Source organism: Struthio camelus, chromosome 1, assembly GCF_040807025.1.
Source record: "Struthio camelus isolate bStrCam1 chromosome 1, bStrCam1.hap1, whole genome shotgun sequence".
NCBI classification, from domain to species: Eukaryota; Metazoa; Chordata; class Aves; order Struthioniformes; family Struthionidae; genus Struthio; species Struthio camelus.
The window spans coordinates 88,002,126-88,026,809 of NC_090942.1; the positions used below are offsets into that span (position 1 = coordinate 88,002,126).

The window sequence follows — 24,684 nt, forward strand, 5'->3', positions numbered from 1 at the left end:
TTTTTATGCAGCAGTGTGACAGACCAGAAAAGGGAATTGAATTGCATTGTTAAATAATCCAAACCATCTGTCTCACCCCAGCTTAGTTTCTTAACAAACATCTTTTATCTGGTTTACTTTATGACAATATGAACACAAGTAGAAGGTGGGGAATAGAAAGAGGGAGGTGAGCAGGCTTTACGTTGTCTTGTACTGTTCATGAAACCAGAACATGAGTCAGGTAATCACCATCTGCAATTTGTTTACATAATACATTGCTTTATTAGCCAAAGGGGAAAAAAAGCTGGTCAACGGAGAACCTGAGTAAAGAGAAGAAACATTTAAGGTTGTTCTTTTTGGTCTCAATATGATTTCATTCCTTTTAATAAAATTTAGCATATATTGGCTTGCAGACTGAAATAGGAAACTGGTCTAGCTGTTTTTCATTTTAAATGGGATACAAAATGTTATTTCCACTATCAGCCTTCTGATAGGCACACTCTGAGCCCATGAACCAAGCAGCTTTCCTGGATGCTGATAGATTTCTCCTTTCTCATTCTTTTTTTCATCCCTCTCCAGTTGCAAATCAATTTACCTTTTTTCAAAAAAAGGAAAATATTGAAACAAAAAAACTCAAAGGCATCCTCATGCAACAGGCAGGTAACATATAAAACCAGAAATTAATGACGTTTCCAGTTAGCAAAGTCAATAGCTGAGAAGGGCCCAGCTTAAAACAGCTGTTTTGAGCAGTGAAGTTAAAAAACGAGCTCTTCATCAGGCCAGTTACAAGCTCTTTTGCAAAAGACTCTAAATATACTAGCTGTAAATGAAATCTTTAAATGTGAACCCAGTGGGCAAATGTTGCATTGATAAGAATTCTGCAGTCAGGACCAGGTGGTTTACTGTCCTATTTAATGTGACAACAGTATCAAACAAGTAACAGCTCAAAGCATACAAGGAAAAGACTCATTTTATGACATTCCATGGAACTGAGTAAAGTCTGAATGGGCAGAGTTTAGTTTCAGTATTACATCAGATCACCCTTTTCCCATACTGTACATCCTCTCTCCATTATACTACAAATTTTCTTGCTCACTTCCCTATACACTGAATACTTTCCTACTTCTGTGCATTCAAGTAGGTCCTTTAAAATTAAGAGATCCACTCAAAAGAACTTACAAGCTTCCAGTCTTTGTGTTTATCTTGGCTGCCTGCTGCCCAGGTGTCAGGATGAAAACTAGGTACAAACAATCCTACTATGAGCCTTCATTCCAAAAGAACGAAATGTGGGTGTGTAGTTTGGCTGCAAGACTTCTCCAACTATATCTCCAAGTTAGGACAAATGTGGGACCAGAATTGCAGAGCACATTACATTGCACACTTGTCTCTCAATTTACAGCTGAAAAGTCCTTTTCTTTCTTGCACAGGTCACAAATTCCCTTACTTCTTGCCATTTACTCAAGTAGTTTGGAAAGGTTTGAGTACCATACTCCAGGATCTACATCTGGAATAAAAACTGCTTTGAAAACCCACAAGGATACCACTTTTGTGACCACAGTCTCTCTCCATTTGCTATGCTATAAAATTTGTATGCAAAAAATGTTTGACCTCTAGCATAGCTTGTCGACATAAGCTTTTCAAATCTGTAAAAAACAAAAATAAAGTCAGTGAATTCATAAGCAACATGAGTGGATTGTCTTCATTAAACACACACACACAAATACACACACAAAACTGAGTAATCAAATTCTTTTCATAGCTGCTCAAAAGTTATGTCTTTAAAGTCTTCCACTAACTCTCTAGGGTTGTGTCAGTGGAGAAAGGACAAGCAAAAGAAGCATGAGGGAGCACAAACACATTATTCAATCTAGTCCCCACTATTTTTTGGTGTCTCTATGTAGCAGATGTCTTGCTAAGAGTAGATGGCTATACTGGATCAGATCTAAGTTCTTCTAGCAGTCTGCTGTTTTGGACAGTGGTTAATAACAATCACACTCATATCACCGACTAACATGCTGGTCAAAGGAATTTTAAGACTGGCATTAAAGGATGTTAAAAGGGCTGCTGCCTCCAGCACATTCTGGGGATTCCTCCTGCCCAGCTGCCAGAGCCCAGACCAGTGTGCCCAGGGGTCTCTCCCTCCCAGGCTGATGGACGTGGCTGCTGCCTTCCTATTTGCTCAACTAGTAGCGTGGATGAGCATTTATTCCAGGCACAAACACACACAGAGGACACTCACGTGACCAGTTACACAGACTGCCACAGATGGGGCACTGTCTTTTAACAACAACCACATATAACATCACCAGAACTCACATAAAACATAAGTATATATAGCCAGATCCCATTCTTCCTCTCCGGCTTATCAAGTTGACTAGCGAAAACACACATGCTGTCATGAGGTCTGCTCACTAGCAAGTCCAGCTAGATGCTTACTAGCTAACAGATGCATGCACTCACACACTTGTCGCACCAGCACCCCAATATTCATGGATTCCTCAAATACCAACAACAGACTCTTAGCCTGCCTAGTCTATGCCTGGACTCTGGGCCTCCTACTCACTGACTAGTCCATCTTGAAGTTTGCTAGCAAATTATATACACACACCCCAGTTTAGGGGAAAAAATATAAATACTCCAGTCCCCCCCGCTTGCCAATACCCAGGCACACAAGCCCTATTACTTGTGGTCCCCACTCCAGTTGCCGATGCTCAGACCCTTACCTTTTCCACTTGCTGATGTCACAGACATGGGACTATAGCCTGTGGTCTGACTACAAGTTGCTGACATTTAATTCACTCATTCCAGCATCTCCAGTTGCCGGCACCTAAGCCTTGCAGCACTCACACATGGGATAAAGAGTGAGATTACACTGAAAGATAATTAAGAAAGAATTTAATAAAATAGGCTAGACTGCAGTGACCAGACACAGGGCTTAGGCAGAAAAGAATATTGATTAGCAGCTGCTTACACGCAACTGGCCCCTTTCATCTCCCCTCCTTTCTATTCCCTGATGTTCCCTCCTTGTTCCTCCCAATCTCCTTTCCCTAAACTTTCCTTAATTAAATTTATGTAGTCCCACAGGCCCCAGATCTTCATGTTAGTCTTGTTTCTCTCTTCTTACCAGTTACAAAGTTCAGGTTGGCCTTCTCAAGAGCTACACCCTGTAGTTAATGTCTGAAGAGCTTTGCTTTTTGTCACTGTCTCCCTTACTGCTTGTCTATCAGGTTTGTGTCCCTGTATTTTGTTTATTGCTTTCCCTTTTACTTATTATCCCCTTTGAGCTGAAAATGTCCTTGAGCTAGTAATCTTAATGAAGCAAATGCCCTCACATTCCAGATACCCTTAGAGCAACAAAATCTCTCATCCGAGCAAGGAACACATGGATAGTTTTTCACAAAAATTAGTCTTTGCTTTAGCACTTTTAAGTAAGAGGACAGCCCCAAATGAGGGAGGAAAAAAAACAATAGAAACAAAAAAACCCTGCACCCACCCTTGAAGAGATATCTAACAAAATTAAGCCAGGCGAGTAGGAAAAGTAAAGGATATATCTGAAATCACTGCATCAAATACTTTTTTCTCTGCTGTCACTGAATTAGACCACTGTATAGTAGGCAGTAATGTATCAATCTGTTTCTCCATCTGAACAGCAGCCTACAATATGCACAAAGATCACAAACTCCGTAACAGTGGTCACTCTAATTAAGTGACAAATAATAATAAAAAAAGGACAGTCCAACTTAGTATTTTCAATGCTATTCAAATCTTGAAGAGTTGTTTTCTCCATCTCCTGTGGATGGCTTCAGTATTTTACAAAGATTAAGCAGATACCTTAAAGATTCAAGATTCATCAGCAAAAGGCAGTCACAAGGGAACAGAGAGAACACTAAATTTAAAAAAAGAGAGAGAGAGAGAGATGGAATTGTAATTGTGCCATGACTTGACAAATTAAGATTCTACTATTTAATTTCATTGAGTTTAGGTAGTAAACAAGACAGCAGCACACAAGCTACTGGGAAAAAAAAAAAATCATCAAGCTCTGTACCACTTAAGATATTTTGTGTCCATGGGACACCATATGAAACTTCAGTTTTCTTAGCTAGAAAGCCCAGTTCAGACTTCAGAATAAGTAAAAGAACACATCAAAGGAACACCAGCGCATGTATTTGTTAGTTTCATAGAGTGCATGTTCTATATAACATTGTATAAAAATAAAGAGGATTTGGTAATACACAAACTCTCTACATGATTTGCTGTTAAATATTTTATGAGATGTAGGAAGCAATGTGCCTTCTGCCTATCTGGCAGATTCTGGCAGATTCTGGCAGATTCTGTTAGTGAATCCAAATACTAATCATGCCTACAACAGGATCTAAAGGAAGATGCATCCTTGTCCTTAACAGTTTAGAAACAGAAGAAGCAAAAGGAGCAGCTTCCATGAAATTTTAAGTACAAACAGACAACAGACACCCAATTTGTATAAGATCCACTAACAGGCAGAGCTATTGGGGCTAGGGAGAAAGAAGAGATGGCTGTATGCTCAGTTACGACGCCAGATACAAACGTATGTTCTGCTTCCAGTTCCATGGCTTTAATATAATTTTCAGTAGACTTTATACACAATAATCTTTAAATATAGCCTTTGACTCAATAAGCCCATTGATAATTCCATGGCAGATCACTACAGACCGCTCTATAGCTGCCATGGCTATATACTATATACTGTTTCAGTAAGCATTTGTTACTGGCCATAGTCAAAGGCAAGCTTCTAGGCTTGAAGAATCCACTGTTAGACCCTGTATTACTATCCCTTAGTGTTCCTTAAGTCCTTTAACAAAGAAGAATAGTAGGGACACAATTTCCTAGCAAATCATTTAACATTTCAGTGTATTTCACAGTAATATCCCCCTGCTCCTTCTTCAGGTAATCGGGTAGTCAAGTTTTGTTCTTTACCCAAATCTTGTCTCTTTACTCTTTCTACATGTCAAAAATGTTCTTTAACTTTACATATATACAAATTATGAAAACCTGATTCACAGACAACTATTCTACACAAGTGTTATTGAAAACTTTTTATTAAAGTTTTTAAAAATGAAAGGATGCTGTATTTTGAAATTTTCATTGCTTAACTCTGTGTTATTCCCAGTAAAGTTAATCTAAACATTGTCTTCAGCAACAGCAAGTACAACAGCACTGAGTTCTTCTTAAAACCTGAAGAGACAAAAAACACAGCAGCACAAGTACAGAAGACAACTGCATGCACATACATGCATGCTCACACACACAATACCAAAAATATCAAAAAAATTCTGTAGAATAAAAGCCAAGAGAAGTGTATTGTTCAACAACTGATATCCCAGTACTGAGCTCAACAGTTATATACCTAAACAATTAATAACCACAACTTTAGGGCATCATTTCTGTCAAAATCAAAGTTCCACTTTAAGCGTTCTGTTACCCTGCAAGTTTATCTGAAGCAGTACCAAGTACCTAAAATTAAACATAGCGGCTTTGGTGAACTTTAGGTCCTTTCATCCATTTTCTCCAGATGGGTTCTTTGTAGGCTTAGAGTCCAAACTAAGAGATCTTCAAATACAAAGCAACATGTACTACACAATACACACACACATATACACAGACACACATATATAGCCAAGTCCCCTGTTTGTTTTTTGAGTTATAAAGACAATCTTTATAAAAGATTAGTTTCATTCATATGCATACTGCATCATCGGCATATTTTTACCACATAAATAAATACTTGTAATATATTTAAAAAAAAATCAGAACATAAATCTTGTCTTTGAAAACTTACCAATGCCCAATTTATTTAAGGCTCACTAAGCATTTCAAATTTGTTGTAATCCCTACATTTGAAAAATGTATCAGTAAAGTTTATTTACAGATTTTTAAAAGGTGTTGGACAATGTCTTTTAAGTATTTAACAGCTCCACCTCCAGCATATGCTTCCCCCCCCCTTCACCTCTGTCCTTTCATTCTTCAAGTTTTTATATTGTTGTCTTTGCAAAAGGAACAAAATATCAAAAAAGACACAAGCAAATATTCCGTCCAGCTCCTTTCAGACTTAGCAGAACTCTATTAAATACTCAGGATAGATTTGGTTGGCATCAAAGATAACAAAGATCTTTGGGTTCCAGGTATTATCCACACAGCTGTCATACAAGTTCACAAAACTTCCATCTTTCGAAGGAGGCCTCATGTATTTTGAATCACCATTGATATAGTCACCAGTTAATACACGAGCAAGAAACATGACTTTATCTGGTCTGTGCAGATGAGGTTGCAGATTCACACCATGAATTTGAAAAGTATCTCCATGCTTTATATCTTCTTTGCAGAAACGACTGGAATATGACGCATCTCTTGCAAAATAGGTCCCTTTCAAAAAAAAATCTTATGACATGCTTATCATGACAGCTTTACTACTAGTGCACTGATAGAGATATCAAAATGATGCAAGATATCCATTCTTTAATATTCATTAGCAATCCAGTGATTATTTTCTAAATCATTAGATTACAGAAACGTGAGCCAAATATTTTTAGTGTGAACATTTTAGTAGAGAGGTCATCTTGTGAGCCAACAATACTTTGCTGTTCCCCCCCGCCAGTCCTGCCAGCCAGTGGTTAAGATTATATTGCTTATAGTATCCTAGCTTTCTTAATTACACTTGACCTCAAATCTAGAGCTATATTAAACAGCTCTTCACATATACACAGAGAATAACTCACAAAGAACATTACAGAGAACACTTAACAATGCTGAACTGTTGCATGTGATGAAAATATTTACCTTTTCCATATACAGCAGCATGCATGCCATTTATCCTCCAGTCAAAGTTATGAATACATATTGCTTCAACAAATTCATTACTGGTGCCATGAAATAACATCTGCTCATTAATAGTGGGGACACCTCTTTTCTTCTTTAGTTGAGCTTTTTTCCTACAGAGAAGAAACAATATAGCATTACAAACATCTGTACAATCAAATTAAGTTTCTACTCTGAAAACACTATAGAGAGGACAGACTTAAAACAGTATAAATTCCACTTTCACAAGTGACTAGATGATTCTAGTTCTCAAACAGACTAGAATTCTTAAGACAAATGCTTAGAAATCTCAAATTTCTGGATGCTGTGGACTATTTTCATAACTTAAGTTTACCACAAAAAAAAAAAGCAATTGTTTAATTTTTAAACCAATTTTCCCAACTCTGTTCATTTGACATTATTTTCAGAATGCTCATTTTCTACAGATTTATTTTTAAAGAAGAAAAAGATTATTTTTCCATGTTGTGCTTTGTTTTGTTCCCTTCATCTGCTTAGACAGCATGTGGCAGGGTAAAATCAGAGTTAGTAGCTTTTAAAGTATAATTACCCAAGTAAAATAATACAAAATCCATCAAAAATAAAATTACCTACAATTTTACCTAAAATTATGTCTATAGGATCATTTAAAAACTGTTTTATGAATTAATGGGTCATATGCTTCCTAAAAGATATACATCTTGCTTTGAGAGGGTAACATCATTCTAGCATTTTGGAAAAAAAAATACATATATATGTATATGTATTACAGGTCATCCTACATTAAATTCTCATGGGCAGAAGACCGTGACACTCCTACAATAAAGGACAGATATATTTTCCAATTGTTGTTCAAGTGAGTTTCTATCAGCTGGGTTTTCCACTAAGATCCATGAAGAACTGGACTCTGGAGCTATGTCTAAACCACTGGCTATTCAGAGGGATGAGTCCTTGACTGTCCAGATAAAAACAAGCTGGAGGATATCATGGCTTTGTTCTTGTCCGTGTACCTGGATCTTCTTCCCACAAAAGCACAGTCCATTGGGAGAGATCAGAAGGAAGGCACATTCTTAGATTTACCAAACTAAGCAATTTGCTTATAACTGGAGTGCGTACCTGAAATGGGGAAGTATTCACAATTCCCACAGTTTAGATGCAGCCTGAGGAGGTCAGTCTACCAACAAGCCCAGTGAAAGGGATATGCAGCAAAGATTTTCCATATTAAAGGCATTACATTGCCATTACTCAATTTATTTATTAGTGTATTTAATAGGAGGGATAGATAATCTTGCAGAGTTAGCTTGAAAGATGTATTTATTCTCTTTTATTGTTGAACTTTTTTCTTAACATTGTACAAACTGAAATAAACTATGTATTGACAACTTTTTAATATGGCATGCAAAAATTGCTTTCCAAACTAGAAAAGTAGCAGTAGAAACTCAAGAGCATCTGGGAGATGGCATTAATAAATTTATTTGTGGTATTTTTTGTCAGAGGCAGAGAGGTTCCAGGCACCCAACTTCTACTCCAACTGCAACTCTACAGGACACAGGAGCCAAGATTCCCTGCCTAACCGCTGCTCTTCTCAAGATGCAACAGCTCCACCTCACTGTCAAATATTAACAATGCTGAATATCACTTGAAATTTTTCAGGTAGTCTTTGGCACCCTGTACGGCTGACTGCTGATCCCTGACGATCCCTGACAAAGTATAAAGGTAACCTGGAGTAACTTTTCTTAGTATAGAACAGAATAGAGTTATTAAAATTGCCTGAAAACGTTCTGTAACAGTTTTTCGCAAGTCTTTGACCAGTTAGATTTCATAAAACAAATTTAAGACAGTCAGTTATACAGGAGCTATTAAAACAATCATGTGTTGACCTCTACAATGATGCAAATATCATTTCAAGCAATGCTCTTTTAATTATTGACCTGACAATAGACTATAAGGAGCAGATCAGGAAGCTGGTTCTGCAGAGCCCAGAGACACTACAGTAGGACATTTGTTGATTTGGAATAGAACTGTATTGTATCTCTAGGAGTTTAATTATACTAAAAAACATCATCTAACACTTTCCACCAGCAGTGACAAGCTGATCCAGTAAAACAAAGTTGTCTATCCACTGCTCAGAAGGCTCTTATATAGCCAGTCTGCTTAAGAAAGGAGAAACCTCAAGCAAATTAAATGCTCAGAGATATGCTGTTTGTACATAAGCAGATTCCTTCTAAAGATGGCCAGCAATCTCAGTGATAAAACAATGTTTTCTGCTTGCTATAACCATAATTTGGTCATTAATACATATGGCAGTAGTGACAGATAATCTTGCAGTAGTTAGCTTGAAAGATGTGTTTATCCTGTTCTATTGTTTTAGTGTTATTTAGTGCTATTTTCCACCTCCTCTGCGAATCCAGACTTAAGATGCATGAGTCAAAAATTGCTAGACTAAGATTCATACGCTGTTACTTTCACTTTCCCTCAAAGGCCATGAAAAGAACTTTAGTGAATTTAAAACGCAGGGATTCTTACTTCTGTGTAATATGCTATTGGGCAATAATCTCTTCATCAGTGCGTGTAAGCTCATCTGCTCCAAATGACAGAATGGTAACATACAATCCGCAAAAGGAGAGAAAGAAAAGCAGTTACGTCTTAGTTGTATACATGTATTAGCGATTTTTATGTTAGCTTATCATTTGTATTTTTTCCATAAAGGAAAAAAGTGTAAACAAAAATGACTTTTCTTCATATACCTTTATTCAGATACAGCTACTAAAAAGTACACTGTTTTGTAGTTGCAGTCATATGGCAATACTGTAATATTCATGATGTGTGAAACTGTAATTCTATTCCCAGTTTCATACTTTAAGAATGTCATAGCATAAAATCCATAGACTCAGAACTCTCAAATCATGAATTCTACACACTGTCCAACCTGGAAAACTATTAGACTCTCCAAATGATCATTAGTTCCTTATGGAAAAAAGTTGTTGGGTTTTTGATGGGTGGGGGAAGGGCAGGAATTGTTTGTTTTCTGTTTTTTGTTTGTTTGTTTGTCTGTTTTTAATCTACACTGGGGACTCAGAACTCGAGACATCTAGTTTAAAATCTGCTTGCTATTCTTATTCTCAAAAATTTACACACTAAAATGATACAAATACAGCTCTACAAAAACTTAATTTGAATTAAAAGCTGATACACTACACAATAGCAAAGCAGATGTTAAAACATAAAGCCAAGCAAATACATTCTTTATATTTAAACATGTAAATATAACTGTACAGATTTACAATTAACAGAAGGCTAAATCTCTGAAACAGGAACTTGAATTCATCTGTTCCTGCATATTCATGATATATCTCAATATATAATAATGAATTGCATAGTTTTCAAACAAAAAAAGCATATTCCACAATTTTTCATACATCTCCTCAGTATTTCTTTGCTATTTAAACTTGTTGTTTTTAATACCGCAATACATCTTTAGAACTGACTCTCACGTTCCCTGTCCTAGAGAGAAGACTGAGCACTTTTGTCAAATATAGCTGCTTAAGACTGATACTAGGAAAGAAGTGGAAACAGAACTTAGCGCTTCCATTCCTTCCAGCCCCACACAATATGAAAGGGAAAAGCAGAGAAACTAGAAATAACTTTGGTAACACATTAAACTTGGAGAAGTGACATGATTATACGCTAATTGGACACTTAATCCTACTGTATGTTTCATAAAGTCGAGAAATTTGACAAGCCCCAAATATTCTTTTCTTTTTTCACTAGATTTCAACTAATACAAGCCTGTCAAGGTTCATTTTACAAAAAGCTTATTTTTTTCCTCTTTACTTCACTATAAATATCATGGGCCTGCCCCTACCACATGGACATCCTGAACACTGACCACATGTGAGCACAGGAAACTTAGGGAGGAGTTTGAAAAAAAGTTGATTTCTTCCTTTTAGATACAAACAACTGACATCCACAGGCTACTATGTCAGTCTCCTGGTATTTTCACATATTCTTTACTAGCTAACCAACCATTTCTTGCTCAAAGCTTCCTCTCTTTAAAAACGGTATGAAATTGAAAAAGTCTAGCACCTCATTCTTCAGGAGAGGGTGATGCTTCTACATAAAAAGAATAGGGATTTCTCAATCTTTTCACAAAGAAATAAAGAGGTTTAGTTCAAAACAAATTATTTACAGAAATGTTAAAGTAAAAAATAACTTTGTCAAATTTCCAAGAGTCTGACATTACTGTAAGAGAGCGACAGCAGTGCCAAACATGGCACACTAATAAAATAATTCTGCAAAGTCAAAGCTGAATTACATATTCCTCAAAACTCCAATCCATTTCGGATTAGCTCTAGAAGCCCTAGAGCTAACATTTTGGGAATGTTAGCCTACAGCAGTAAATAGCTCTAGCCAGTATGACAACTTTTGCTGTCATTTTTTTTCCTTTAAAAGTAGTATCTGCCTATTTCACAAACCAATATATCAAGGTATTAAATATTGATTTATGTGCAACTTGTGAGATTAGAATGATATCTGAACATGATAAATGCCAGCACCTTCCAACACATCAATCTGATCTGTGCTACATCCACATCTACAGCATTTATACAAGTATTACAGTTCTGCACATGTAGAAGTCAGAGCCTGGAATTTTGAATATAATCATAGAGGAATGACAAGTAAGTAAATGAAGATAAAACTGATAAAAAAAGTAACATAAGTACTTTTATTTTAAAGTGATTAAAGTAATTAAATATATTTTTGCTGCATGCCTTTAATATCTGCTCTGTTAACAATCCTAAAATAATATTGGTTTTCAAAATAATCTCACCTGCAAAAAAACTCCCACAAGTCTAGATTTTGTATTCTCTTAATTCTTTTAATTCGGTGGCTATCCATTGTTTTTCCAAAGAGATTAGAAACTTCATTATATTCATTTGTTTTCTTTTGCAAAGGAATAAGCTGGAAAGAAAAAGGTTAGTACAATTTCACTGAGATGCATTATTTCATTACTACATGTCTTTGTCCACCTCACATATGAGCTCTTACCTGGTATGGCTCCTCAGTATTTACATTCTCCCAGTGTGAAGGCATAGGGATAGCCTCATTTTCACAGATGAAACTTAAAAAAAATAAAATAAAATAAAATAATAATAATAAAAACACAAAGACATGAGGTATTTTCTTCCTCCACTGGAATGCCTGTTCTGTACAATACATTATGAAAAAAGCTAAAACAAAACTATGTAAGATTTCAATTCTCATAAAGGTCATATAAGGTCAAAGGCAAGAGGTCTTATTTTGTATTCAAATTCTGGCTTTGCTTATTGTAAACAAACCATGGTAATGAACAATTTTAATATACCATCTATGCAATAAAAGATAAGAAAGTTAATCACAAAAGCTAGTCAGAAAGGTAAGCAACATATGGAGAGCAACAAGGATTTAGAAACGTGGAGTGTAGATGCAGCTTGAACTTTCCAAAGTAACAGGAATTACGGTTGGCCTAAGACTCCAGAAACTAAGCCCTCATTTAAGTGTTTAAAAGCATCATGCTACAAGTACAAACTTGAAAATTATGGTTGAATTTGTTTATACACAAAAATGTGTATTTTAAGCATAAACACTACTACATATGTGTGTAAACACTACTCCATTCATGCATAAGTCGTAAAAAGAGATTAAATGAATCAACGTCTTGAAAGTAAAGAACAGTGTCATCACATGAAAACAGAGAATACTGTGATACAGTACCAAATGCAATTCTTCAATAAACAAAATAACAAAACTGAATTTCCACAGTATAACATGCGTTCTCCAGTAAGCAAGCATCCCTTGAAAACAGGGTCACCTAGAGCATGTTGCCCAGCACCCTATCCAGATGGCTTTCGAATATCTCCAAGGATGGAGACTCCACAACCTCTCTGGGCAACCTGTTCCTGTGCTCTGTCACCCTCACAGTCAAGAAGTTTTTCCTCATGTTCACATGGAACTGTCTGTGTTTCACTTTGTGCCTGTTGCATCTCATCCTATCACTGGGCACTGCTCAAAAGAGTCTGGCCTCATCCTGTTGACACCCCCCCCCCTTCAGCCATTTAGATGCACTTGTAAGATCCTCCCTCAGTCTTCTCTTCTCCAGGCTGAACAGGCCCAGCTCCCTCAGCCTTTCTTCCTAGGAGAGGTGCTCCAGCCCTCTAATCATCTTGGTAGCCCTCTGCTGGACTCTCTCCAGGAGTGCCTTGTCTCTCTTGTCCTGGGGAGCCCAGAATTGGACACAGTACTCCAGGTGAGGCCTCACCAGGGCTGAGTAGAGGAGGATCACCTCCCTCGACCTGCTAGCAACACTCTTCCTCATGTACCCCAGGAGACCATTGGCCTTCTTGGCCACCAGGGCACACCGCTGCCTCATGCTTAACTTGTTGTCCCCCAGCACTCCCAGGTCCTTCTCGGCAGAGCTGCTTTCCAGCAGGTCAACCCCCAGCCTGTCCTGCTGCATGGGGTTATTCCTCCCCAGGTGCAGGACCCTGCACTTGCCTTTGTTGAACTTCAGGAGGTTCCTCTCCGCCCAACTCTCCAGCCTTTAAAGGTCCTTCCGAATGGCAGCACAGCCTTCTGGTGTGTCAGCCACTCCTCTGTTTTGTTTCATCAGCAAACTCACTGAGGAGGCACTCTATCCCTTCATCTAAGTCACTGATAAGTAAGTTGAACAAGAATGGACCCTGTATGGACCCCTGAGGACACTGCTAGCTACACGCCTCCAACTAGACTCTGTGCCACTGACCACAACCCTCAGAGTCCTGCCATTTGCTCAGTTCTCAATCCACCTCACTGCCCACTCATCCAGCCTGCGCTTCCTGAGCTTGTCTATGAGAATGGTATGGGAGAGCAGTGGATGTTGTCTACCTTGACTTCAGCAAGGCTTTTGACACTGTAACAGTAACAGTTGACACTTCAAAAACAAAGGTTTTCAGAATGTCAGTATAAAGTTTGCTACAACATTCATTACAAATGCCAAATTTTGTTCTGAAAGTAAAACCAGACTACAATTCAGAATTAAAATTATTTCTAAGAAATTATTTGAAAAAAATCTCACATTCCACATAATAAATGTTATCTGTGGTACTATCACTGCATAGATCAGTTTATTGTTTTGTGAACATCCAATTTTCATTAGCACAGCTCTACATCTAATGACTCATTAAAAGGTAAGAAACTTACAATCTAAAGCAGTTAGACATAATGACAAACTGGTCATTATGATGCAATTTCTTGTCATTTCAAATCATTTTAGAGAAAAGGATCAAAATAGATGCAGGTAAAAGAATATAAATCAATCTTTTCGACTGTTACAATATTAATTCTAAATTATTTCTGAGGTCATTATTAAAATTGAACAAAACTCCATTCTGATGCTTCTCCACAGCAACTCTGATTCAATAGGTATTTATAGCAAGGGACTCCAATGGCTAAAGTCAGGCATAGCTTTAAGAACCTTGCCAACAGATGTGAGTATTCAGAATGCCTTGCAAGGAATTCCTCTCCTACTCCCCAAGTTACTTACTCTCTCTCTCAAAAAAAAAAAGAGAAAAATAAAAATAAATTTTTTTTTCACTCATCCCCTCTGAAATTTCTTCCTTCTGCCTGATTCCACCTCTCAAATTGTTTGATGTAAGAAATAATTAAATAAATATAAATAATGTAAAACATATTTTTGTTTCATTTTATTCAGGAGAATCAAGAATAAAATTTAAATAAGGATAATTCAAATAATTCATTTTATTACCTTACCTGAAAGCACTGATAGAAAAGGGGGCTCGCTTTATTGGACGTTGCTTAAGAGTAGTTAGATTGGTTTGTTTCATCACTGAGCATAAAACAAGAGTTAGGATGAAAGTTTCTGTAATTCATCTACAGCACATTAAACATTCAAGTGTTATTTTTTTAATAGCACTTCTACATCAAAAGTTGCTCGACAGAAATTCCTTTTTCAATAATTAAGAAATCAACATTTTAGATAAACATTTTGAAATACTGGCCTCAGAATCATCATTGTTTATAACAGTTGGCAAAACCTGCAAATACTATACAATACTATTGGTGAAATATTCATCCCCATCATCAATGGCAAAACTTCCACTCACTTCAATGCAACTAGTATGGCAAAATATATTACTGTATCAGTTATACATACTTATCTACTATTTTTCATGCAAGAAGTCATGACCTATGAGATTTGTAAAAGTTGTTGTTTAGCATTTGTATTTGGTTTTGTTTTTATTACAGATGCAGAACAAAGATTTTTTAATAGACATTTCAACAAAAGTAAACACCAAACTCCTCCTATTGCTCTGTAATTCTTTGCTCCCAGTACATCACCGTTCTACCCACTCCCCTCTCTCTCTCTATTTGAAATGCTATTATTTTCTTTGACCTAGAAGAGGCTTCTGTATAAGATAAAGATAGTTGATGGATGCCATTAGAATCCAATAATATTTTGTAATTTACAAGTATGGCATGAGCAAGCTCTTTATAGTTTTACTAGAAAAGCCTTTTGGGTATCTCCTTGTATTTCAGCAACATAATTGGCTTGAAGTCTCTGCTGAATTACAAAATCACTTTAATGCCAGTGTTTTGCAGAAAGCTTCCATCATATCAACGTTTCTTATAGAGACTCTGAATGGAAGAGAACATTTTTCAAGCCTACAAGCTGTTGTATGTTAAAGAACAAACTTCCTAGACCCACGGATGTATGCTAGATACTACCTACAGCTAAGGTAAGCAGAGGTAAAATGCTGGAGCACTACCACACAAGGCATGCTACCTTATTAGTAAACTACACTAGAAAATTTAACAGTGCAGCTGCCTCCAAAATCTCATGCATACCTTCCAATAAAGACTTTTCCAATTCTGGACTTTTTGCACCAGATATGAGGAAAATAACTTGCTGAATGAACACATCAACTAGTGTATCTGACACCATCTATTATTTAATTTATTCTATGACAAGAGACATACCTGAAAAGTCTAACGTGTAGTTAAATTTTGCAGTAGTAAAAGAAACAGATCCATGAGGGTTTGTTCTGAAGCTCCTTTCAATATCTTCACTGCTAACTGAGCAATGACTGTTTGAATCAGTCTTTAAAACAAACCAAAAAGCACAATTAGGCAAATTCAGAAGTAGTTGGATGTTTGGAAATCATCATAGCTAACATAATTTCATATGTAGTTACCTGAAACATATGCCATTTACCACACTCAGCCAAATAAAACCAGCCCCACTGGGTGTCTGAGGTATCCATCTCTTCAACTGCACTTTCCGTCTTCGGAAAGAATTCTTCTGATGCTCTCTGAAGCATTTCCTGCAATGTTCATACACATGCAAAAAAGTCTTCTGTGATACTATTTGCAAAAGTGCATTATTTGAGAAATTCAGTAAAGAATATAAAAGCAGAATAACATGAATTGTAATACTTAGAAAAAAGAAAGGCAGAGGGGCATATTTGTTTTCTCTTTCTTAAAGAAAGTTTCTCAATTTCCTACTTATCCAGTTTAACAAGTATTACCTGTAAACCTGGTTAAACATTTTCAAAGCTAACGCTCTCTCGAATGTTTATAAACATGTCGCCAGATCAAGAGCTATAGGCTTTGTCAGATGAAAAAGAGGTGCCAAATTCATACTGACAGACATACAAGCAAATCCAGTCATAAATACAATAGGCTCTGAGTTATACATAACTCAGGAATGAGATACTGGGGTGATGTCTGATAGTTGGATGAAAACATCTACTACATACTCACCAGCAGTCAACAAATTAGATGGAATACTAGGAGTTGCTAGAAAAAAAATCAGAGACTAAAACAAGCATCATCATTATGTCACCGTGCAAGTCCACAGTGCATTATTCCTCAACACTGCATGATAGTTTGTTTCCCCTCAAATGAAAAAAAAAATGCTTGAAAACGCCTTGAAAAGGATACAGTAAAATTATGAAAGGCAGAGAGAAGGCTGCCAAAAAAACAAGCAGAATGGCTTACACACAAGGGATGACTACCAAAGCTAGGATTCTTCAGGATGGAAGAAAGAAGTGATGAAAGGATAAAACAGAAGGCTACAAAATCATGGCAAAGTTGAATAGCGAATTACTGATTACATTTTCTTCCAAAGAAGGGGACACCTAACAAAACTTGTGTTAAGTTTAAAATAAATGAAAGGAAATGTCTTCATAAAATAGATCACTGAACTATGGAATTGCTTTCCATGGTATGCTGTGGTTCCTGAAAGTTTATGCAAGTTTAAAAAGTGATGGGACAAGTTCATAGAAAAGGTAACCAATGGCTATATCAGGAAAACTTCACAACAGCCCCCACTAGATTTCAACTTAACAATAAAATCCTGAAAATTCTGAAAGAATTTGACTCCACTTGCATATATCTCCTAACTTGTCAAAACCAGTTAATAAACAGCAGTAAAAATTCTAATGGGGGAAAAAGTTCCAGAGAAACAGGCTTGCCCTACTCCCATAAAGAGTTAGCAATTCATCCAGTCTATCTGATTAACCAAGACTGGCACTCTTCTCAACTTTTTCCTCAACTTAACTTTTGCTTCCAGAACATGGACCACCACACTCCAGCACAAGTAAGTCAAAACATTCTCCTGCTAACAACCTGGATGTTTCAGTTGCTTCCTGGACACTTCAACCCAGAAAACTGTAGCAGAGACCTTCAGAAGGCACTCCGGAGATGAAGAAGTAGGAGCCAACTGGTCAGTGCTATTGGGGCAGGAACTGAGAGCAGAAGGCCTCTTCTAACACTAGCTTCCCCCATATTTTTCCCAAGTAAACCTTCAATGGTGTTTTCAAAAATCACAGAAACCTCTTCATGGTAATAGCTAGAAACTATGTCTCAAATAAGACATGATTTCTAATCATCAAAAGCTACTACGAAACTATATGCTTAAAAAACAGGGAAATTAGTGATAGAGCTCCACAACATCTCTAAATTGCAGAACCTCAGGGTACACCTACTTCAGCACAAATGGAAGCACATCCATTCCTTCCAACAGGAAGACCTGATGAAATGGGAGCTCCATACAACACTGAAAGGTTTTGGCAGCTTACTTTCATTATTTAAACCTACAAGGATAGCTGCCTCAATTTCAAGCAGAACAATACTAAAGACCATGTTTTCACCTACAGGCTGAGTTACACTTGTCTACACTTGTTACACAAGTCTACACTTGTTTAAAGCTAAGAGGAAAGTAATTCTGACTTTTCTGAGGTACGGTTTAGTTTCTTATTTTTCCACTGGAATAACCAGACCTCAGCTCCATGCCAACATTAGTTCAGGGCCTTGAATCTGATCACTCAAATTACTAATGGCTTTGGAACAGTTACAAACAGAGGAGTTATGTTCATCTGCACCTATCAATATACTTGTACTCCTCTGGGAGCAACACAGCCCCCGGGGGGAAAAAAAAATCACTTATCAATGACACAGTTATTCCCGTAATTTCCAAAAATGTTACTTCCAGTCCACACATTATCCCAGTCACAGAGTCCTGCATAGATTCATGGATACTTCTAAGTATGGTAGAAGGACCCAAGCCATAATCACTAAAAAGAAAACAGGAGAGCTGCTCTGAAAGGTGATCCAAATCCCACATGCTTTAAAAAAAAAAAAAATAGGCTCAATTTACTGATGAATTTAAAATCAAGACCACTCTATTTATAAAGAATAGGTAGGTTTTTGTCCAAAATCTCTGAATGCATATACAGCAAGCAGGAACTCTTAGCAGGTTTTTCTAGATGACCAGAACATCAACATCAAAGATACAGCAAAGAAAATTTCATTAGCAATAATGCTGCTAACAGAGGAGCTTTCAACTCCCATTACTAGAACTTCTACTACTGGTCCAGGAGCTATCAGGAACCGAATAAAAGTAACAACTATTACTCTGACAGCAGAAAATTTCTCCTAATGAGAATGAATGCTTGTTGTGTCATGAAAGTACTGTCATTGAATGGCTGTAATACTAACACAGCTGCTCATTTCTCAAGGAGTCTTAAGTTTGAATGATAAATATGCTTTATAGTGCCTCCAGATGAGCTATTCAGTTTTCTTGTGCTGTCTACATCCATTTGTTGGACTGTTCTGTAGTGCTGGAGATTCTTTTGCCAGCAATCAGCAACTCTGCATAGTTCCCAGCTGAGTCCACTAGTAGCCCTAATAGAGACTCCAGCCCTTCCTTAGGTAGCAAAGTATCTGAAAAAGGAGACTTTCCCGAGCTCCCGAGCTCCCGAGCTGAGAGCACAGTGCTGGGAAGGGGTGGCAGAGAAGAACGAACAGCATTAGCACAGGTGCAGACCACGACCTGAGGAGCCAGCTCATACAGGGACGATGCCCTCTGCAGCTGTATTGTCACTGCTGCAGAGGACTGCCCGCTCGCTGCTGCTGTCGCTCCTTTTCCTACCCCCCTCCCAGCTGAGTCCGTAAAGAGCTCAAGGATGGGGGGGGGGGGGGAGAGACAGCTAAACGTAACAATAGTCCCTCCCCTATATGGCTCCTAGCCCTCCCCCAAAGAGAGCTGTGGCGGCCTGTGCCCCCCATCCCCAACCTGGCAACACGGTCTCTGAGCGCGCGCTCGCTCGCTTGCAGGGGGTGGGGCACAGCGGGACGAGCCGAGGGCGGCCTGCGGCCTGGAGCGCGCCTACTGAGGCGGAGGCGGGAGGAGGGAGAACGAGACAAAAGGAGTGGCCGTTTCCCCCGTCCCCCTCCCCGCGCGCACTCACCGCATCGGCCGCCCACCCCGGGCTCGCTCCCCACATGTTGACCGGAGGGTGGGGAAGGAGTGGCGGGAAGGGGGGGGGGGAGGGGAAGGGGGGGGGGGGGGGAAAGCAGGCCGAGCCCGGCCGCTCCGGGCACGTCACTGCTCAGGCTCCGGAGCGCTTCCGTTATCGGTGGCAAAAGAAAAGGGAGGAACAACGACTGTTATAGGTAGGGCTAAATCTGTTCGTCACACAGGGGGGCGAGGCCTGGTATGCAAATTTAGGCGAGGGAGGCGGGGGCTTGGGAGGCAGTGGAGGAACCAGGCTTGGGGCGGGGGCGGGGGCGGGGGCGGTTGTGGTTGTGGTTGTGGTTGTGTTGGGTACCCGCCCGCCCGCCCGCGCTGTGGGCGGGGCGGAAGGAGACTACGCAGTATGGAGCCGTGTGCTGCTTGCCTGCATGCCTGGCGCTGTGGGCATCTCATGGCCTCGCAGGTGGTGGTGTTGCCGTGACGCTCGCTCGTCAGCCCTGCGGCCTCTGGCAGTCTTGTCAATGTGTTGTCGCATGGGTAGCAGTTTTGGCTGTGAGATGCTTGAGTTCAGTGTGCCTCACTTCTCTCAACTCTGCAGCTTTGTTTTTTATTTCCTTTAATTATTGGCTGTCATCATGGAAAGCAATGGGCCTAGTCTCCCAAAGAGCTTTCACAGCCCATATGGGGCCACATGAGCCTGTATATATGCTTAATTCTGCACACATAGCATTTAAAGAACCTGTACTGCGCTAGCTCCTTGTAGGGCGGTGGAAGTGACAACTCTTAAGTGATTACCTAATGCAGAGAGGAAGTAAAAACTGCAGCCTGTTGCAGGCATTCATCAACTGCACTTTCAGAGCTTGAAAAACAGAACACCTAGTGGCATTTTTACATTGTAATTGAGATCTAGAAACAAAAGCAGCTGTAGCACTTCTTACTGAGGAGGGCCATAGTTGTGAACGTACCTCCTCCCAGCCTTTCCATGCAGAGAGTCTAGAATGAGAGCTGCAGAGCAGAAAAACAGGCAGTTAACCAGCTCCAAGAAGCTTACTAATTCACACTGCCATTGGTCAGTGGGCAATAAATTCTAAGCTGGAAACTTCACAGAACAGGCAGTCATCATGCAGTCATGTGAAGCCATTAAAGTACATCCTGCTCTGAAGGTGGTTCATTGGGCAGCATTCCAGAAATAACGGAGGTGGATTGAAAATGATGAATTTCTCATATTCTGAGGGAGTGTCAAACAGGATGCGTATCCAGATTCTGGCTTTGCTGACCTTGTCTTTCAATATGTAGTTGAAGAGGCTATTTTTTCTGGTGTTAAGTAACCTCTGGTGAATCACTGAGGGCAGTTCACTGGCATACATGTGATGCCCATGTCCTCAGAAACAGAGGAGTTTACCAGAAGCAGGGATATCTTTTCCTGAACAGGATATTGGTATGGTTGAAAAACGCATAATGACCATGGGGACCAATCCTATCTGTGCGGTCCTAATTTATGAATCTGTACAAAGGATAAGGGTGGTGTTACCACCTTAGCTGTTGCAGCAAGCCTGCTGAATGCCCTTTTTTCACTTGGAAAAATGATGGTTTATAACCAGCCTTGTGTCTAACCTGAGCTTCTGTGAGTCATTTGCTCCTATTATTACTGCTGCCTGTTGTGTATTTTTGAAGTGCATGTGGGAACCTTCCAACAGGGTGACAACTGGAAGTGTTGAGGTTGTTTGTGGAATTTGCCTAAGTAAATATGAAGATAGTTACTGTAGCCCAACATGGAACTGTCTAGCAGCCCAAAGTTTTAAAGAGGTTTCTTCTGTTATGCCTTGAACTGTGGAACAGAGCTGGGAATTTTTTGTGTCTGTTTCTTCCCTTTCATTGTAGGATAATTAATAATGGAGCATAAGCCTCTTACAAGATGAGAACATCTTAGTTACATTCAAAATAAAGCTTTTTAGAATGACTGTATTCTTATCAAGCTTCATGCCAATGCCAGACTCTTCATAGCAACAACAATTTAAAAATCTTTGAAAGCAGTTCTTTCCAAAGAATTATGTGGATATCTTACATACTATGTGAAACTAACAGTAGTCCTGGTGAAGACATAATTGCAGTAATTGGCTCCTATGAGCCTGCACTAAAAGCAGCAAAAAGGCAGAAACTGGAGAGGTTTGGCCACATGGCTTGAGTTACAAATACAGTTTTTCAGGGAACCACAGAATCACAGAATGGTTTAGGTTGGAAGGGACCTCTGGAGATCATCTAGTCCAACTTCCCTGCTCAAGCAGGGGCCTCTACAGCATGTTGCCCAGGATCACATCCAGATGGGTTTTGAGTATCTCCAGCGAAGGAGACTCCACTACCTCTCTGGGCAACCTGTCCCAATGCTCTGTCACCCTCACAGTCAAGAAGTTTTTCCTCATGTTCACATGGAACTTCCTGTGGTTCAGTTTCTGCCCGTTGCCTCTTGTCCTGTCGCTGGGCACCACGGAGAAGAGTCTGGCCCCATCCTGTTGACACCCCCCCTTCGCATACTTGTACACATTGATGAGATCCCCTCTCAGTCTTCTCTTCTCCAGGCTGAACAGGCCCAGCTCCCTCAGCCTTTCCTCATATGAGAGATGCTCCAGTTCCCTCATCATCTTTGTAGCCCTCCGCTGGACTCTCTCCAGGAGTGCCATGTCTCTCTTGTCCTGGGGAGCCCAGAACTGGACACAGCACTCCAGGTGAGGCCTCCCCAGGGCTGAGGAGAGGGGCAGGATCACCTCCCTCCACCTGCTGGCAACACTCTGCCTAATGCACCCCAGGATACCACTGGCCTTCTTGGCCACAAGAGCGCATTGTTGGCTCACAGAATCACAGAATCGTTTAGGTTGGAAGGGACCTCTGGAGATCATCTCGTCCAACCTCCCTGCTCAAGCAGGGTCACCTAGAGCATATTGCCCAGGATCACATCCAGACGGGTTTTGAATATCTCCAGCGAAGGAGACTCCACTACCTCTCTGGGCAACCTGTTCCTGTGCTCACTCACCCTCACAGTCAAGAAGTTTTTTCTCAGGTTCAGATGGAACTTCCTGTGGTTCAGTTTATGCCCATTGCCTCTTGTCCTGTTGCTGGGCACCACGGAGAAGAGACTGGCCTCATTCTCTTGACACTCCCCCTTCAGATACTTAAACACCTTGATGAGATCGCCTCTCAATCTTCTCTTCTCCAGGCTGAACAGGCCCAGCTCTTGCAGTCTTTCTTCCTAGGAGAGGTGCTCCAGCCCTCTAATCATCTTGGTAGCCCTCCACTGGACTCTCTCACGGTCAGCTTGTTCTCCACCAGCGTCCCCAGGTCCTTCTCTGCAGAGCTGCTTTCCAGCAGGTCAATCCCCAGCCTGTACTGGTGCCTGGGATTCTTCCTCCCTAGGTGCAGGACCCTGCACTTGCCTTTGTTGAACTTCAGGAGGTTCCTCTCCGCCCAGCTCTCCAGCCTGTCCAGCTCCCTCTCAATGGCAGCACAGCCTTCTCGTGTGTCAGCCACTCCCCCCAGTTTAGGCATCAGCATCAGCCAACTTGCTGAGGGTGCACTCTGTCCCTTCCTCCAGGTCATTGATGACTACATCAATGGACAGTCCTGGACCCAGGACTGACCCCTGCGGGACACCACTAGCTACACGCCTCCAACTAGACTCCGCACCACTGACCACAACCCTCGGAGCTCTGCCATCCAGCCAGTTCTCGATCCACCGCACCGTCCACTCATCTAGCCCACACTTCCTGAGCTTACCTAGGAGGATGTGGTGGGAGACAGTGTCCGAAGCCTTGCTCAAGTCCAGGGAGACAACATCCACTGCTCTGCCCTCATCTACCCAGCCGGTCATTCCATCTGAGAAGGCTAGCAGATTGGTCAAGCATGATTTCCCTTTGGTGAAGCCGTGCTGACTACTCCTGATCACCTTCTTGTCCTCCAGATGCTTAGTGATGACCTCCAGGAGGAGCTGTTCCATCACCTTTCCAGGGATGGAGGTGAGGCTGACAGGCCTGTAGTTTCCTGACTCCTCCTTCTTTCCCTTTTGGAAGACTGCGGTGACATTGGGTGACAATGGTCGAATGGAAGTGAAGGAGAGATTCCCTGGTACTGCCTGGCACATAAATCATAGAATCAAGAAGGACTTAGGTTTGAAAGAATTTGTGAAAGTCTCTAATCCAATCTCCTGATCAAAGCAGGCCTAACTTCAAAGCTAGATCAGGTTGCTTAGTTCCTTTTTCCAGCCAAATTATAAAAATCTCCAAAGGTGGAAATTTTACAGTGTCTCCAGGTATATGTTCCCACTCTTAGGGGCAAGAATTTTTTCCTTATGTCCAATCTGAATTTCCTGTATTGCAACTTGTGTACATTGCCTCTTGTCCTTTTACTGCGACCCTGTGAGAAGAGCTCCCTCAGCATTTCTTCATATGTCTTTACCTGGACAGGGAAATAACAGGTACAGCTTCTCCAAGCTGCTAAATAAAGATCACCTGGAAGATCTACCTGAAGTAGAGAGAAATTACAATCAGTGCCCAAATATAATGCCCTTTTAATTGGGTCAGTTGGGGGATTATAGGATTGTAGGAGAATTCAGGTTGGAATGGACCTCCAGAGGTCATCTAGTCCAACCTCCTTCTCAAAGTAGGGTCAACTATGAGGTCAGATCAAGTTATTCAGGGCTTTATTCAGTTGGTTCTTGAAAACCTACAAGGACGGAGACTGCACAACCTCTCAGGGCAACCTGTTCCAATGCTTAACTGCCCTCATGGTGAACAAGCTTTTCTCTATATCCATTTGGAATCTCTCATTTCAACTGAAGACTATTCTCTCCTGTCCTCCCATCTCCCTCTGTGAAGAGCTTGACCCTGTCTTCTTGATCACCTACCTAGGTATTGGAAGGTTGCTATTAGGCACCCCAGAACCTTCTCTTCTCTAGGCTGAAGAAGCCCTGTTCTCTTAGCTTCTCCTCACAGGGCAAGTGCTCCAGGCCATCTTGGTGGCTCTCTGATGAACTTGTTTCAGTTGATTAATGTCCTTCTTGTACTGATAGGCCCACAACTGGATGCAGTATTCTA

The 24,684-nt window shown here is 40.1% G+C and overlaps 1 protein-coding gene across 5 annotated transcripts; it reads right to left on the reverse strand.

The window, feature by feature from the left end:
- Positions 1–314: 314 nt before the first annotated feature.
- On the reverse strand, positions 315–19,825 carry PARP11 (poly(ADP-ribose) polymerase family member 11). Of its 5 annotated transcripts, XR_011142907.1 has the most exons (10): positions 19,596–19,793; positions 16,038–16,166; positions 15,823–15,943; positions 14,596–14,671; positions 11,857–11,929; positions 11,639–11,769; positions 6,793–6,944; positions 3,811–3,865; positions 2,703–2,851; positions 315–1,622 (listed from the first exon to the last, which is right to left on the reverse strand). XR_011142907.1 is itself a non-coding variant. In XM_068954721.1 (9 exons), exons 1-9 carry the CDS (start codon positions 19,629–19,631, stop codon positions 2,779–2,781), a joined length of 846 nt encoding a protein of 281 aa, XP_068810822.1. In that variant the 5' UTR covers positions 19,632–19,793; the 3' UTR covers positions 1,656–2,778. The 5 variants fall into 5 exon arrangements, 4 of the variants coding, with proteins under 4 accessions (XP_068810815.1, XP_068810822.1, XP_068810806.1 ...); XM_068954721.1 differs by lacking the exon at positions 315–1,622 and having other exon boundaries at positions 1,656–2,851; XM_068954705.1 differs by lacking the exons at positions 315–1,622; positions 2,703–2,851; positions 3,811–3,865 and adding exons at positions 5,037–6,378; positions 16,606–16,641 and having other exon boundaries at positions 19,596–19,648.
- Positions 19,826–24,684: the final 4,859 nt, after the last annotated feature.

What these genes read in the sequence shown, in the direction of transcription:
- PARP11 (XM_068954700.1), bottom strand. Translation starts at nt 19,631, where the DNA reads ATGTGGGGAGCGAGCCCGGGGTGGGCGGCCGATGCG. An exon ending in GTAAATGGCATATGTTTCAG is followed by an intron (nt 15,944 to 16,037) that starts GTAACTACATAT and finishes TTTGTTTTAAAG; the next exon opens with ACTGATTCAAACAGTCATTG. An exon ending in ATACTGAGGAGCCATACCAG is followed by an intron (nt 11,770 to 11,856) that starts GTAAGAGCTCAT and finishes TTTTCTTTCCAG; the next exon opens with CTTATTCCTTTGCAAAAGAA.